At 37.5% G+C, this 14,246-nt stretch overlaps 1 protein-coding gene and 1 long non-coding RNA gene across 11 annotated transcripts; one reads left to right on the top strand and one right to left on the bottom strand.

Annotated features, from left to right (window-relative positions):
• Positions 1-574: 574 nt before the first annotated feature.
• Positions 575-12,107, bottom strand: LOC113682086 (octopamine receptor beta-2R). 10 transcript variants are annotated; one of them, XR_016187611.1, is made up of 5 exons: positions 11,281-11,388; positions 10,913-11,139; positions 6,287-6,360; positions 4,341-4,430; positions 575-2,517 (listed from the first exon to the last, which is right to left on the bottom strand). XR_016187611.1 is itself a non-coding variant. In XM_089209289.1 (3 exons), exon 3 carries the CDS (start codon positions 2,363-2,365, stop codon positions 1,289-1,291), a length of 1,077 nt encoding a protein of 358 aa, XP_089065415.1. In that variant the 5' UTR covers positions 2,366-2,514; positions 6,287-6,360; positions 11,281-11,643; the 3' UTR covers positions 575-1,288. The 10 variants fall into 10 exon arrangements, 3 of the variants coding, with proteins under 3 accessions (XP_089065415.1, XP_089065414.1, XP_027055038.2); XR_016187613.1 differs by having other exon boundaries at positions 575-2,514; XR_016187607.1 differs by lacking the exon at positions 4,341-4,430 and having other exon boundaries at positions 11,281-11,457.
• LOC149044262 (uncharacterized) lies at positions 4,938-6,786 on the top strand. The gene is made up of 4 exons (XR_016188030.1): positions 4,938-4,943; positions 5,805-5,874; positions 6,113-6,204; positions 6,613-6,786. It is a non-coding gene; the product is annotated as an uncharacterized LOC149044262 (long non-coding RNA).
• Positions 12,108-14,246: the final 2,139 nt, after the last annotated feature.

Here is a 14,246-nt window from a genome sequence, read left to right as displayed (position 1 = left end):
GGCATAGTTTGTAAATAAGTTTGAGCACGAAATGAAAGGAGATAAGGTAATGGTATAGAAGAATAAAAAAAACTTGAATTTTTTACTTAAAATCATCATATCAACGAAATCAGGTGGTTATAATTAGCCATTCTAGATTTTCCTTTTGAAAATTTGTTATGCAAAGTGATCACCTTTTCATCACCTGACGCGAATGAGTCTATTGGAGTAAGAGTTTATGATAAAACAATCTAAATATCCCATTTGAGTACCGTAAACCATCTAAACGTTAGAGGCGATTCCAAAGGGATGAACAACCAGTCCTGTCAACAAATCAGCCCCCGCCAAGCAGGCTAGAAGTATGTTTGACTCGATTCCCGAGTAAAGCTCCCAAAAATGGGACCTTGAAAATAATATGCTATATTGACAATTTTGAAAATTTAACAAATTTGTTTTAAATTTGATTTAACTGCTAATTTTAAATCGATGTTATGGTCTGGGCTGTGGGATGATATCTTTTCAAGGAACCCAAGGGAACCAAATGCTGAACTGTATTTGCGTCTCAGTCGTGGCGAATAATTTTCAAGCGAACACCCATGATATGCAATTTTATTCAGATTGAAAAATCTTAATTTCCCATTTACCACTAATCACCATATTAACATAGTTTCTCCAATTTGAGATGGCGAATCGACGATAAAACCGATTCTTGATCCACGGCAGTCTGCTGCGGAAAATCTTCATCAGAAGATGACTGAATCTCTGTTTGATATCGTCGTATTTCTATCATATCAGTCCTTCGCTAATTATTTTTCAGTTTTCCCACTGTTTTAGGTAAGTAGGCAAAGCGTGAATTATCAGTTGTGAAAATGAAGAGAACGTAGTAAGGCGAATCCCACGATCCAACTCTTGAAGATTAGATATGTAATCATAAGCAAGTATGTCAATAGTTATATCCCTGAGGTAATTGCTGGTGTCTTTCTTTCCTTAGGATCTTTCGTTATCTTTTAAGCTTTCTCGCTTTAAATCTGCTCGACCTCGAAGCATTTTTTCTGATGCCTTATTTACGACGAGATGCAGTCATAACATTACAAGACGGTAGCAGTAGTTCCAGCAGATCGGAATGAAAGTAACAATTGAAATACCACTTAGCGTTGTATGAAATGAATACAGTTTTCTTCGCCATCCACCATTGCCAAATTAAATAACTGTTCAAATTACCGGTCAAAAACAAAACTTTACTGATTCCCCGTGAAACGACGATTTCCAGGAACTTCAAGGGATCCTTGATATATACTTTCATAGATATTCAACACGCACTCTCGTAAAGATGCTCCCGACATTCTGTGATAGAGCTACCAACTTCCCTCGACGTTTGCTGACCGCGTAAATCGGTAAGAGGAATTGCTGACCCTCGGTGTCTGCTGAATTCAAACTTAAAAGCCTGAAAGAAGTCCCTTTTCATGAAGGTGTAGAGTAATGGATTGGCTACAGATGTCGCATATCTGATGATCAGTGACACTTGAGAAGGTACAACCAATTTAGAAGAGTCAATGGCCGAAAGCTGGTGCAATAAAAACAAGACAAACCAGGGGAACCAACATACCAGGTATACAGACGCCATCATGGCGAAGAGTGCCAAAGACTTGCCTTCAGAACTTGACCGGTTACGTGAGCTTGTTGAACGTCGAATTATAAGCACCCCGCCACCCTTTTTCCGATGTAGACTCTTCGATCTTCTATTGATACCTTTGAACATATCAATGAATGCATAGACCAAGAAGATGTAAGGTAAAATTAAAGCAAACACAATACAGAATATCGAAAACGAGAGTGCGTATCTTGAGGATTCTGGTTTAAGTACTGGATGTATTTTACTGATCCATGTGAAAGGGAGAAAAGATACAACAAGCGAGGAAAGCCAAACAATTATTAAAACCGTCAAAATGCTCTTCTTGTGAAGTACTCGATGTTTAAATGGAGCCTTGATTGCCAAATAACGCTCTCCTGTCACAACAACGATGTGATATACAGTAGAAATGGCCACAAAGTTATGAAGGACAGTCAAAACAAATCCAAGATAAAACCTAATCGATCCACTGGGTTGTATCAACGGCGTGAAAACTAGGAATGCGAAAAGTGGAATGATTATAAAACCACAGAAGAAGTCGCAAACAGCCAAGCTGAAGAGTGGATAATTTGAAGTGGTTCGCAGAGTTTTCCTCCTAAAGAAGAGATAAAACACTGAGCTGTTGATTACAACGATGGCCATCGCAAGAGAGAACAGTACTGCAACCTCAACTTTTTTTGTCTCTTTAAATAGACTTGTTAGCCTTGTGGAATTTTCCGTCTCGTTGGAATATGACTCGTGCTGCATGGTGTTCATTGCTTTGGCAGCAGGAGACAATAAATAGTGGTACTGCTAAACGAACTTTAATTCCTATCACAGAAAAATTAGTTGTCGGCGTCCTTCTGGATTCATCTTGCTTTTGTCATGGACGTCCGCTTGGAAAAAGAGTCAGCGATGGAAACAGCCTTCTGAAACACAAACTTTTATCATTTAATTTGCCTAAAATGATAACACTTTTCAAACTGAGTAATCATGCTGCATATTTAAATTTGATTAGTATCTATTAAGAACATCTACTCCATTACGTTTTTACTTCGTATATTTTGCTGAGTTGAGGTCCTTATTGGTAATACCCAGAAAATAACCTACTTATGATTTTTTCCCGTTTTCTTTACACTATTTTGTTGGTGTTGGTCAGTGTTGGCTGAGGTTCAGTAGTCTCATTTAATTCCTTCATCAATTTGCGCTTACAATTAACAGCTTCATCTCCACATGTAGGCAGGTGAGTTAGCTCAAGGTGGCTTTCGGTGTACACAATGTTGAACATTTTCCATAACTCATACTAAATGTCCAATTAAGGTTATGGATGTACTCGGCACTCCGGTAATCAGTGCAAAATGCGGCTCGACTTAGGGTTCGACCAGACAAAAGCATCTTCAAAAGTGCCCATTTCCGTCTCAGGCAAAATCAATCAAAATATTATCAACCACATTAACAATTTCATCTTGCTCTAGACTCCCCAAATTAATACGTTAACATTTGAAAACGCGCGTATTTTCATGCAATTTCGTCTATGCTGAATCCACACAAAACACCCGAAAACGCAGACTGAGGCTGCTGTACTTGAAGTCTTTTTCGTCAACGTTTTCAAAATCCTCGTTTCCATTTGTTCACAATAGAAAATGGTTTTCAAAAAGATGCTTTTTTACAACAGATCACTTTTGTAACTGTTGACGAAAGGCTTCGTTTTCGGGTGTTTCAGTCTAAGTGAGGACCAAAAACGAATCTGAAAGTATGCCTTTCCGGACGAAAACGCATCAATTTAGATATAGATTACGATAAAACCCTCCTTTTCTGCGAAATTCGTCGCACGAGTTAAAAAAAAAATCAGAAACAAAAAATTGTTAGCGCGCCGCGAAGAACTTTGGGAGTGATACCTTACTCCCAGTGTTTTGCTTGGCGCACTAGTCACCATTTGGTTTTTTCGCTAATTTTTTTTTTTTTAGACTCCACGACGGCTCCGCTGAAAAAGAGGGAGTGCTCGCAGTCCAGTTTAGATAGGACGTCCGTCCTTTCCCCAAGGAAACGTTAAGCCACAGTATTTCTTATGATCGTGTAAATTCTAGTGATTTCATTCTGAGATATCGTCCTTTGCAGTTATTAAATTGTATATCTCTTCATATCTATTTTAGCAAAATCGTCGCTGGATCCGATTAGGAATTTTAAAAAAAGGCAATCATTCCAAGAATGTAGTCATATAAAATCTGTGAATATTATATATTTGAACGGCGGATTAACAAACGAAGATGAGAGTGATCTTCGCAGTGATGAGCACTACGTAAGCGGTAGTGAGAACAATGCCCCACAAAAATATAGGCTTGTGCGGGAGTTGAACCCATGACCTCTGTAATATCGGTGCAGTGCTCTACGAACTGAGCTAACAAGCCAACTTGGAGCTGGTCATTTTGTTGGTTCGCAATAAACTCGTGTTTAGGGATGAATAAACGACTGTAATATTTTTTTGGATGTCGCATATTGAAACTGCGGATTAATAAATGAATATGAGAGTGATCTTCGCACTAATGAACTTGGATTGTTAGGAACCAACATGGTGTTCCACGGTTCAAAGCAGCAAGGAAAGGAGATCTTTCTCTGGGCCACAGGAGGGTCATCAACAATTATTTTCGTTGTTTCGTTTCGTTAACGATACCAAAATCCAGGTAACAATTGTCTTATACCAACTCACCATACGAATAACAATTATCAAACAGTTCTAGGAAAACTATGTTACCGGGATATCCTTGTCTTTGTTTGCATGGAATCCCTTTTCGCAGGCTTTCTGAGTGAAGCGTGTCGATAAATCAATCATAAATTAATGATTCTAAAGATAAGATAGTGAAAAACGACAATTAGATCGCGGCTAAAAAAGTTTCATGAAAAACCGCCCAGGTGAGTTGAGAAGCTGTTTCTTAAACCACATTCTTAAATTGCATGGCCACGTATAATCGAAAGTTCGGTTGTGGCACCAATGGAAAACATCTATCGTAAATGAAACACTATATATATATATTTATTTATATGGCGTTATTAGGAATTACATGTAAACATCCCCGACTCACCTTATCGCTTAAAATTAGGCAAAACTATTCTTGCAATGAAAAAACTTCAATTATAATAATATGTTTTGAAGTGCCATCCGGTAAGATTGTGAAGATTGTGAAGAGCCAATGAGACAATATTTGGGCAGCCTTGACATTTTTTCCCAAGAACAATAATTAAAAATATTGCCACAAAAATTAAGCTTGTAAAGAATGGAAGCCACCAGCTTTGGCAAGAAACCATCTGGCAAAAAATTGTCTTAACCTGAATAGTAATAGGCCATGTCATAATGGAAGTATTAATGAAATTTTTGTCTTTAGTGAAAGCCATTATTTAATCAACGCAAAGGAAACGAGTATTCGTACTCAAACACGTACATTTTAAGAAAGTTGTTCTCTCAACCCGAGTCCCACGATCGTTTTACTAAACTGAAAGTCCCTGAAACTTATTAAAAAGAACATAGCAATGCTTGTTTATGTCTGCTGAATTCTGCAACAAAATGGTTCTTACCAAAATAAAATGAGAACGTGGAAACGGGACTTTGGCTTACGGTCGCCATTTGAGAATCCTAGAGAGTTTGGCTTGTTTTTCCTCTCTCCCCTGTTGTTGTTTTTGTTAATACCTTTCCAGATGGTATCTAAAGCAACGTGTACCCATTGTTAAGTAAAATTACGCTCGAAGCAATCTTAAATTTGGCCAAACGTTTTATCGGAGTGTTAATTTTTGTGACCAGTTAAGGTGGTTTACAGCTTACACAAAACATTATAATTTTTTACTTCAAACAAGCCACTTGTAAAGAACTGACGTTGTCTATTATTTTTTTTAAACCACAGCCTATGTTGGATTTCGGTAAGTTAGACTGTTTTACGGCACCCAGTGTTTATTTTGACCTCGAACCTTAGATCTCCCGCGCAGTACAACGCAATTGAATTAACCAAGTGATAGTTTCATGTCTAAAATCAGGTAATGAGCGATTTTTACGGCCAATACGAAAGACTGAAACCAAGGCTAATTTTTCGTTAAAAAAAAGTAATCGAAAAGATGTGGAAGCAGTCCCAATAAATTATTTACGTCATGTAACACTGATATTTTGAATTTAAATTACCCTTCACATAAAATGCATATTTTTGGAATATTGCGACCCATAATATGCTAGTTAGCGTTCAGTCACCATAATGTGACACAATTTTCACAACAAGTTTTTCCAGGGACTACCCTCGGCTCAGGTGTGTCGCTTAAACAACTTTTAATAGTAGATCGGTTGTGGTAATTTTTTTCGAGATCTCCTTATGTAAGCGTCGGTTTTCGACTTATTAATTCCTTGTGGGGAAAAAGGGAAAAAAAACTCATTTGCTAAAGGTTGTCTTGGGTCCTAGTCGTCAAAAATTCCTTACCTCAGATAAAACTAATTTGAATACAAGGTTTTGTACGAAAGAAAACTTGTTTTTATCATGATTATTACAGCTTTGCAGTCCTTCGAAAACGGTCTTCACAAGGGCAAGTCCAGCTCTGTCAGACCTTTGCCCAAAACAATATCAGATTATTGCTTTACACAGGTACTTGTTGATGTTATTGTTGTTCACAACTTTAATTGGCGAGCGAGTTTTAGGTTAATGAACAAATTATAAGAACGCTTACCTTTTCAATCAGTTCAAATGTGGTCTCGTTCTTTGCCTTAAAGAAATGTATTGCCAGAACGGATAAGTAATGCCCTATGGCATAAAAAGAAAAAAAAATTCATATGAATAATTTAAGACTCAGTAAGCGGAGTTGGCTTAAGCCCTGTTCAAACGTCGAACTTCAAATGAGACGAACTAACTTACGATTTTGGTCGGCCCCAACGGGCAAAGTTCGACCGTTGGATCAAACGTCGACCATAAATCGTCGAACCAAGTTCAGAACAGCAAAAACGAATCTTTAGGTCAGCGGGATTTCACATAAAGCATTTGTAATTTATTCATTAGGTTCGATTCATGAACAGATTGACGGTTGTCCCACAGATGTGATCTTCACGTGTTCTATCCGTCCGAAACAGACAGACAGAACGTATTGGTCGATCCAAATTCAGTTGGACGAACTCTACTGAATCAAACGTGAACCTAATTCTCTCAGTTTAGTGCGTGTCATGTGAAGTTTGACGTTTGAACTGAGCCTTTATGGCAGAGGAAACTAATCCAAGTGAAACAGTGAAACGTCAAGTACGTCACAAAGATGCATAATTACAAGAAAAAATACGCACAAATTTTCGCAGACCAAGACCTATGAAAATACGGTATCCGTAGCAACGCCAGTTGCTTTGTGCAAGAAGAACAAAAATTGATTACAAATAAGCTTTAAATAGATGCATAAATAACAGCTTCCCTCCAATTAAGGAGAGAGAAACATATATTTAGGGTAGAGGGCCATTTTGGGGACACTCTTATAAGGTCCTAAACTAAAGGGCAGTTTCCTTCAAGGGACCCTTTTTCATCTCCTCCGGATGTTCCTTTACCGGCGCTAAGTTTTAATGTAACGTTGAAACTCTGGCGGAAACCAGGTAACCTGGAATTTATTTCTACAAGATCAAGCACAACGGTCGGGAAAGATTAAGAAACGGCCAAAAGATATTATGGGTAAATAAACGACACAAATGAGTAAATAAATGAATAAAAGTATAAATACAACAACCCTTTTTCATAAATGATTTTGGGCTCTTTAATTTCCTAGTATAAAACAAAGTACTCGAGTTTATTTGTTCATTTCACATTTGATGTTTGTTCAACAATCCACCTTTGTTTTTGGCCAGTATACGGGTTTTTTTCTTATTAGACGAACATGAACATAAAAAAAAGGGTGAAATTACTGAGAAAGTAATTTTACAGCAAATTTTGTAAGTTAAGTTTGATACATTTTCCATCATAAGCTTCAACGTGCACAGAGAGTGTAAAATTAATAAAAACCTTGCCATTTCACTGGCCAATTGAAAAAAGGGATAGGCAATTGGCAGTTGAACATTTTATAGGTCTTTTCCTCAAAGAAAAGTTTTCGACGCCGGATCGAGAGATCGACTTCCTAGTTTTAAATAAACACATTCAACTTAGGAAATGTTTCGACTTTTTGCGTTTCCAGTTGCGGTGTGTCTGTTCAGGTGGCAGCTGCAAGCGCTCTCTTTTCATTTGTAAATTAATTTTGAGACTACGAAGCTTTCCTCTTGTTTATTCAAACATATATTACAAGGAAGAATTTCATCCAATTCGGTTATAACTTATATTCAAACGAGGTGAATCCAGAACAGAATCATTTTGTTCGAACCGTCAAAGTTCTTTTGTCTCCTTTTAAACTATTAAACCGAGAGGCCGCTACAAGACGTAAATATTCGGTTTCTTTCCGACGAATTTTCATCGTAAATATAAGCTTCCACCATCGACATGGAAAATGTAACCTCGTTAAACGAACACAATGCGGCCTCTCCAGCAGCTACGCTTCAATTAACCTGCATGTTTAAGTTTGTAGTATTGCAAACTGGTTCCTCGTTTTTAGATCTTCCCACATCGATTGTCAGTATTGTATCTGCCATCCTTGCAATCATGGGGAACACTTTGATCTTGATATCTTTGTTTAGGACAGCTTCAATTGCTCCGCCTTCTAAAGTACTTCTGGGTAGTCTGGCCTTAACAGATCTAGGTGTGGGGCTGCTCGCGCAACCATTGTACATCGTGAAGAGTCTCTCCTCCGACAAAGACACAAAATGTTTCCTTGGTTTACTCTTCGATCTGTTGTCTGGTCATCTCTCGATCACTTCCTTCTTTACAATGATGTTTATTAGCGTCGATAAGTTCCTGGCGTTACATCTAAAGCTACGCTATCGAATTGTTGTTACGCTCAAGCGCTCGATTCTTGTTGTCGTTCTCGTTAGACTGGTTGCCTTGCCATGGTCTCTATCATACATCTGGTTTTCTGAAGTTTACTTCATGTTAATATTATCTATTATGCCATGGTGTTTATTGATCTCCTCCCTTGCCTTTATCAAAATCCATCGTATCCTTCGACGACAGAAAAGGACATATCAAAACGAAACGCAGCTGGAATCTGTGCGTCAAGCCAACATCCTTAAAATATCCAGATACAAGAAATCAGTCAACAGCATGTTATTCGTTTTCCGTGCGCTGTTGATTGCATACGTTCCCGCGTGGATGGTGATTTTATTACGAACCATCTACGGGAATACCGAGATTTTGAAAATGGCCACGAAATTGACAATGACTCTTATACTTATGAACTCCGCCTGCAATCTCATCTTATACCTGTGGAGGATGGAAGATCTGCGTGTCGCTGCTTTAGAAGCACTCGAGGGTTTAATCCCAAAATCACATTTTAGGAGCACATCGACAAATGCTATCGAGAGTTTTGAGTTACAAGTTGATTGATTATTAGAAAAATGGTTAAAAACGAGTAAGCTGCTCACAACTAATTACTCCTCTTTTATTATAACTAACAAGATTCAACTCAATTACCAGTTTGAACAATCTTCTTAAATCATCTCTTGACGAAAAAACAAACGTCAGAGATTAGTGTTACGATAACTGATAACTGGTTGTGTAACGATAACTGATGCTTAATCGCGTTAGTCCCCCTAAGTTTGGTTTCCGTCGGTTTTCTTGAGTCTCTTCTTCGATCTTTTCGAGAAGGAACGATACGAAGGAAAACGCGGGCTCATTTCCAGAACAGCGGTTGGTAATCAAGCCTGCCCTTACCACCTTCTCATATGAACACTCTGAAGGATTCTGGAAACCAAACTAGGTTGAAGAGGTTCTTAAAACTGTCTTATATGGAAGGTTCCGCGAGAGCCTCCACACATTAGCTTGTGGAACAGCACCAAATTCGCTACTCGCCTTCGCAACGTGTGAAAAAAGCATTAATTTTAAAAAATGTGTGAATAATTTTCCGTCAGGTTTTATTTTCTGAAAATACGCATAATTTGCTGATATCACGTAGTTGTATTGCAAAGAATAAGGATATGTAAAGCCTAGAAGAGGACTCACAGCGCGAGAGATCTTCTTACTTTCGCAACCTGGTTAACTGATACAAATCGCAGCTGGATTCACTTCTTGTTAAGATGAGTGGTTAGCAGTTGGCAAATATACAGAGCACGTAATGTTATTATGCAAATGATTTGCGCAAATGGACTTATTGGTTTGTTAATAAGTTTAAGCGACAAAAAAAGCCGTCTGAAAAATGTATGTGATTGAACTTACCGGTGATCCAGTAGAGGCGATAAAAAGGATGCGCAAGTCGGATAAATATTATTTTTTCGAACTTTTAGTTTGTTATATAGAAACAGACATCTTTTTAAAGAAACGTCAATTACTTAAAATTTAATTTCGACGACTCACGTGTTTCAATAAAATTATCTCTGAATATGCGTTTCATCTCTACCAAAAATGAGGGAACAGATGAGACAATTCGGGATATTTACGTCCACTTCAGCTAATAGCCAATTTGCAACCAAACTCCCAAAGACGTGTTGATCAAGATTCTTTCATCAAAGTGACGAGAAAAAGTGTATTTCCTCGTCGAGCTGTCAATAAACCATTCAAAATATGCCATTTTGAAATACACCGCAGATAGAGCCGATAAAAAACCAATCAAACTCGAAGTGGCCGTAAAATTCCTTTATGATTTCAAAGTGACGTTGCTCCGAACATCAGATAACCAAAATTTGTCACTATTTCATTAACGACTGTTCAATTTTTTCAAGAATTGCGATCACGTATCGAAAATTGCGGCTTTTTTGTAGCATTTCCATTTTTGAAAATAGCTACCCTCTTCACGAAATCATAGGGAAATCAGTATGCCTTTTTAACCTTTTCCGCTAAAATCGATACAAACATGGAAATATATATACCTTAAACTACAATTTGGTCGAAAGTGATCAGTTTCTGAGGGAGCTGAGTGGTAGGCAGGAAAGTGAAACACCAGGACATTAATATCAAAGAAAATTGATACTGAAACCAAAATAAATGAACCTGTGAGGCGGATTTCGAATAGATGAATTCCCTGTGCGAGCAAACTCATATACTTATTCAGCTTCTGTCTTTTAAACTAATTCAACTTCTTTATGTTTATGTAATCATAGTGGAGTTGAAACGTTGTTTGGTCTTCGTTTTGCGTATTACACAAAGGAAGTCGGATGTAAAAACTGATCCCTCAACTGTGACTTTAAAAATGAAAATTAGATTTGATATTATGAAATTGAATCATTCAACAAAGTTCGATCAGTCTAACCTTATGCCAGAAGCTGTATTGTGCTCTAGAAAGAGTGTTTTCTTCTTCTTGTCTGTCAGTGTTTTGCATTTGGCTCAAAGAACAGAAGAGACGTCATCTCACCTCACTGAGAAAATTTCAATGTCAAAATTACCATAGATGTATCTACGACAGAGGGACTGACAGGTTTGCAGAGTTTTCAAGATCTCTTCATGTAGAATCCGGCTATTAAAACTTTTGTTCTGACCCTGGAGTAGAGTGAATTACATACGAAGCAAAAAAAATAGCACTATACATGACAATACGTCAAAATAACGATTTTGGCCTGGAAATCTATAAATTGTAAATTCAAGGTTTGCCTAAAGTAAACAAGAAACTAAATCAGTTACTTTGGAGTTGAAAGAGGTTTTGCAGCCCGCAAAAAGCGCCACTCAAAATTTTATCTTCGGACAGAACTCGATGAAAAAGTAGATTCTGATTATACTATTCAAATTATCTCCCACTTATTCCATTTTAGTACAGGAAAGTTCGAGATCGTGGCACACATTAGTGTTCTGATGAATTTTTCATGTCTGAAAAAAGATGTAATTAGCCAAAGTAATTTAAGGTAATATCTTCCAAATGAAATTCTAATCAGCTAAATTTTTCCAAGGTCACTTTCCCTATTTCAACACGTATTTCCAGGCCTTACAACGAATTTGTTCGACGAATATATCCTGATAAGCCAGAAGACGGGAGAGTCCTTGATGACTAAACTGAAAAAGGGAATTTTTCATGTTTGATTTTTTTTCCCATAAAGTTTAATAATAATGTACAATTCAGATATAGATGATGTGCCATTAAGGCCACAGGAAACAGATTGCACTTGCAGGATACAAGGATCCCACACAGAAAGAGTGTGAGAATTGATGTTTAAGTATTCGGCTATTATGCTGATTCGCAGCAGTCAAGTTTAAACAAACATTAAGAGGGAAAGTCTGCTCCAGAATCTAAATTATTTGTTTTTACTATCAAACTGCGTAAATAAAAATATATCACTTACTGCTTTACGTGATTTCCCAAAGAAGTACATGACCTTCCGAAATTCTCTTCACATGAACTAAAATTTCGACGACAGACGCCATTAAGGACAAAAACAAAATAACAACTCCGTAACCTCGCCGTCCTTAAATGTCGTCGGAGGATTCAACCTAAGTGACGGGAGTCTCTGAAAGCCAAAAGATGGAGTTAGCTATTCTAGTTTTAGTGCTCGAAATTGCTCAAAATTGTGGGAGACACGCGCAGTGGCATAGTGGTCAGTGCATGCGCGCACTTGACTCTGTGTCGGGTGCGAGACCTGGCCGGGTCTTTTCATAGTACCTCTGTAGTCATTTGACCCTTTTACTACCAAGATCTCAGTAGTAATTCTCCTTACTGCCTGCCATACAATTCTTGTAATGTTAGTGTAAAGAATTAGGTCTTGGATCAACTTATAATTCGCTGATTGATATTTTTATTTATTCTCTTCACTTGTCTGCATGATATTGTATTGATATTGTAAGGAGAAATCCTGTCTTGGTTAATGGCTGCAGCTCCTGTTCAGAAGAATTGACTGGGAAGCTTGATGAAATGATGGGGGGGGGGGGGGGGGTAACCTTACGATGGATTAGCTACCCACCCAAGGGGGAGTACTAATACAACTATCCTCTTGGCGGTTAGGGCAACTGGGATGAGATCCGTTACTTGCTTAATTTTACGAAGAAGCAGAAGAAAGAGGAGTAACACTCAATCACGTCAATGGCCAAAGGCCGGAATTCTAAGCAAGATTCATAACAGCTGTATCCATGGACGAACTCTTCGCAAAATGTGAGACAATTCTTGATAGCCTGTACATGTCGATCCTTCTCGGTCCCTCTCTTTTCGTTTTCCAAAATTTCAGTTTCATTATTTTGTTTTTTTTAATTTTATGTGATAAGTTTTCTTTTATAAATATGACAGATAGATTGAGGCACCAGTGGGAAAAAAAACACTCACCCGTCTCTTGGTTCCTAATTCTTTCTCAGTGCTTTTCACACTCAATTCTCGAAAGGAATGACAATTTTGTGTACAAGTGCATATTTCAATTCCCGAGGATATGCAACGTTTTGAATTTCATGTTCATATCTTATTTGTGATACAACCAGAATTTTTGCGAACCAGCTCCTACAGAATCGATTTCAACACCTTGAGTTTTCAATAAAGCAATATTTTGTCTCTATATGTGGGAGAGATTATCACGTTGGTATGGGTGCTTGAAGACACTGTGCTTGTAAGAGTTGTCTTTTCCCGGCCTTTCAAGATCATAAGAACTTAATTTCGAGATTTTTTGGAAATTTGCCCAATAACCACCTTCTGTAGGCCAGCTTCTTGGTTACCACCGTTCTTAGGTGCTTCAATGTATACAATCACTAACATTATACATTACAATTACTATGAAAAATCTGATTGGTCGACAGAATTCAATTAATATTAAACAGCGTGTGAACTCGACATGATAAATGCAATATCTGCAGCGGATATTGCATTTATAATATCGAGTTCAAAGTCTGCCTGGTCTCCAAGCCCCTCATCCGAGTAGTGTGCAGAAACGTTTGTAAACTCAGAGAGGAAAAAAATATATCATAAAACAATTATTGAATTCGATTTTCGCATGATGTCGTGCAGAACTTCATCAGATTATTACTTAATTTCTTTTGTAAGTTCCAATAGATTCGATTTTTATCTTTTATGCGCGTACACTTTTTTTTTAAGAATGTCTATTTTTGCGGCGGAGAATGAACGTTCCTTTTCTCGCAATTTGAACTTGAAAACTGTCTTAAATGTTCTTGAAAGTTTCTTTAGTGCAGAAAAAGTTCGACTAGAAACTGAGTTGTTTTTCAGTGTATCGTCGGTGCAATAAGAAAACGGCATTTTTATTGTTTTAAAAAATGTCCCTATATCATTTTAATTTTATTTTCCTGTTAGACCACAGTTTTCGATTTCTTTCACGTTTATTCATACTTCTCACACACACAAATAAAGCAAAGTAAAGACGTTCTTTACTGACTCTCAGCCTAGGTATGTTTTAAGGACGTTCATAAAATTTTGGTTAATGTTAGCCCGACCGTTCTTGCAATAAGATTTTTTAAAAAAATACAAAAGAGTTTAGTATCTTTTACTAGTCATCAGTGCTGATCCGTTAAAGATAACAAAAGTTCTAATTACCGCTTCCCAATAGTCAATGGCGCTATTTGCAGCATGTGAACGGGGTATTTTCGATCTTTTTCACGATTTCAAGACTCCTTAATCGAGAGGGAAGGAGGATATTATAGTAGATAATAAATAAAAAGCAAATCGC

This window comes from Pocillopora damicornis, chromosome 6 (genome assembly GCF_964200805.1).
Source record: "Pocillopora damicornis chromosome 6, jaPocDami1.2, whole genome shotgun sequence".
NCBI lineage: Eukaryota > Metazoa > Cnidaria > Anthozoa > Scleractinia > Pocilloporidae > Pocillopora > Pocillopora damicornis.
Note: the sequence above shows the minus strand (reverse complement) of the source record. Positions and strands in the feature narration are given on the sequence as shown.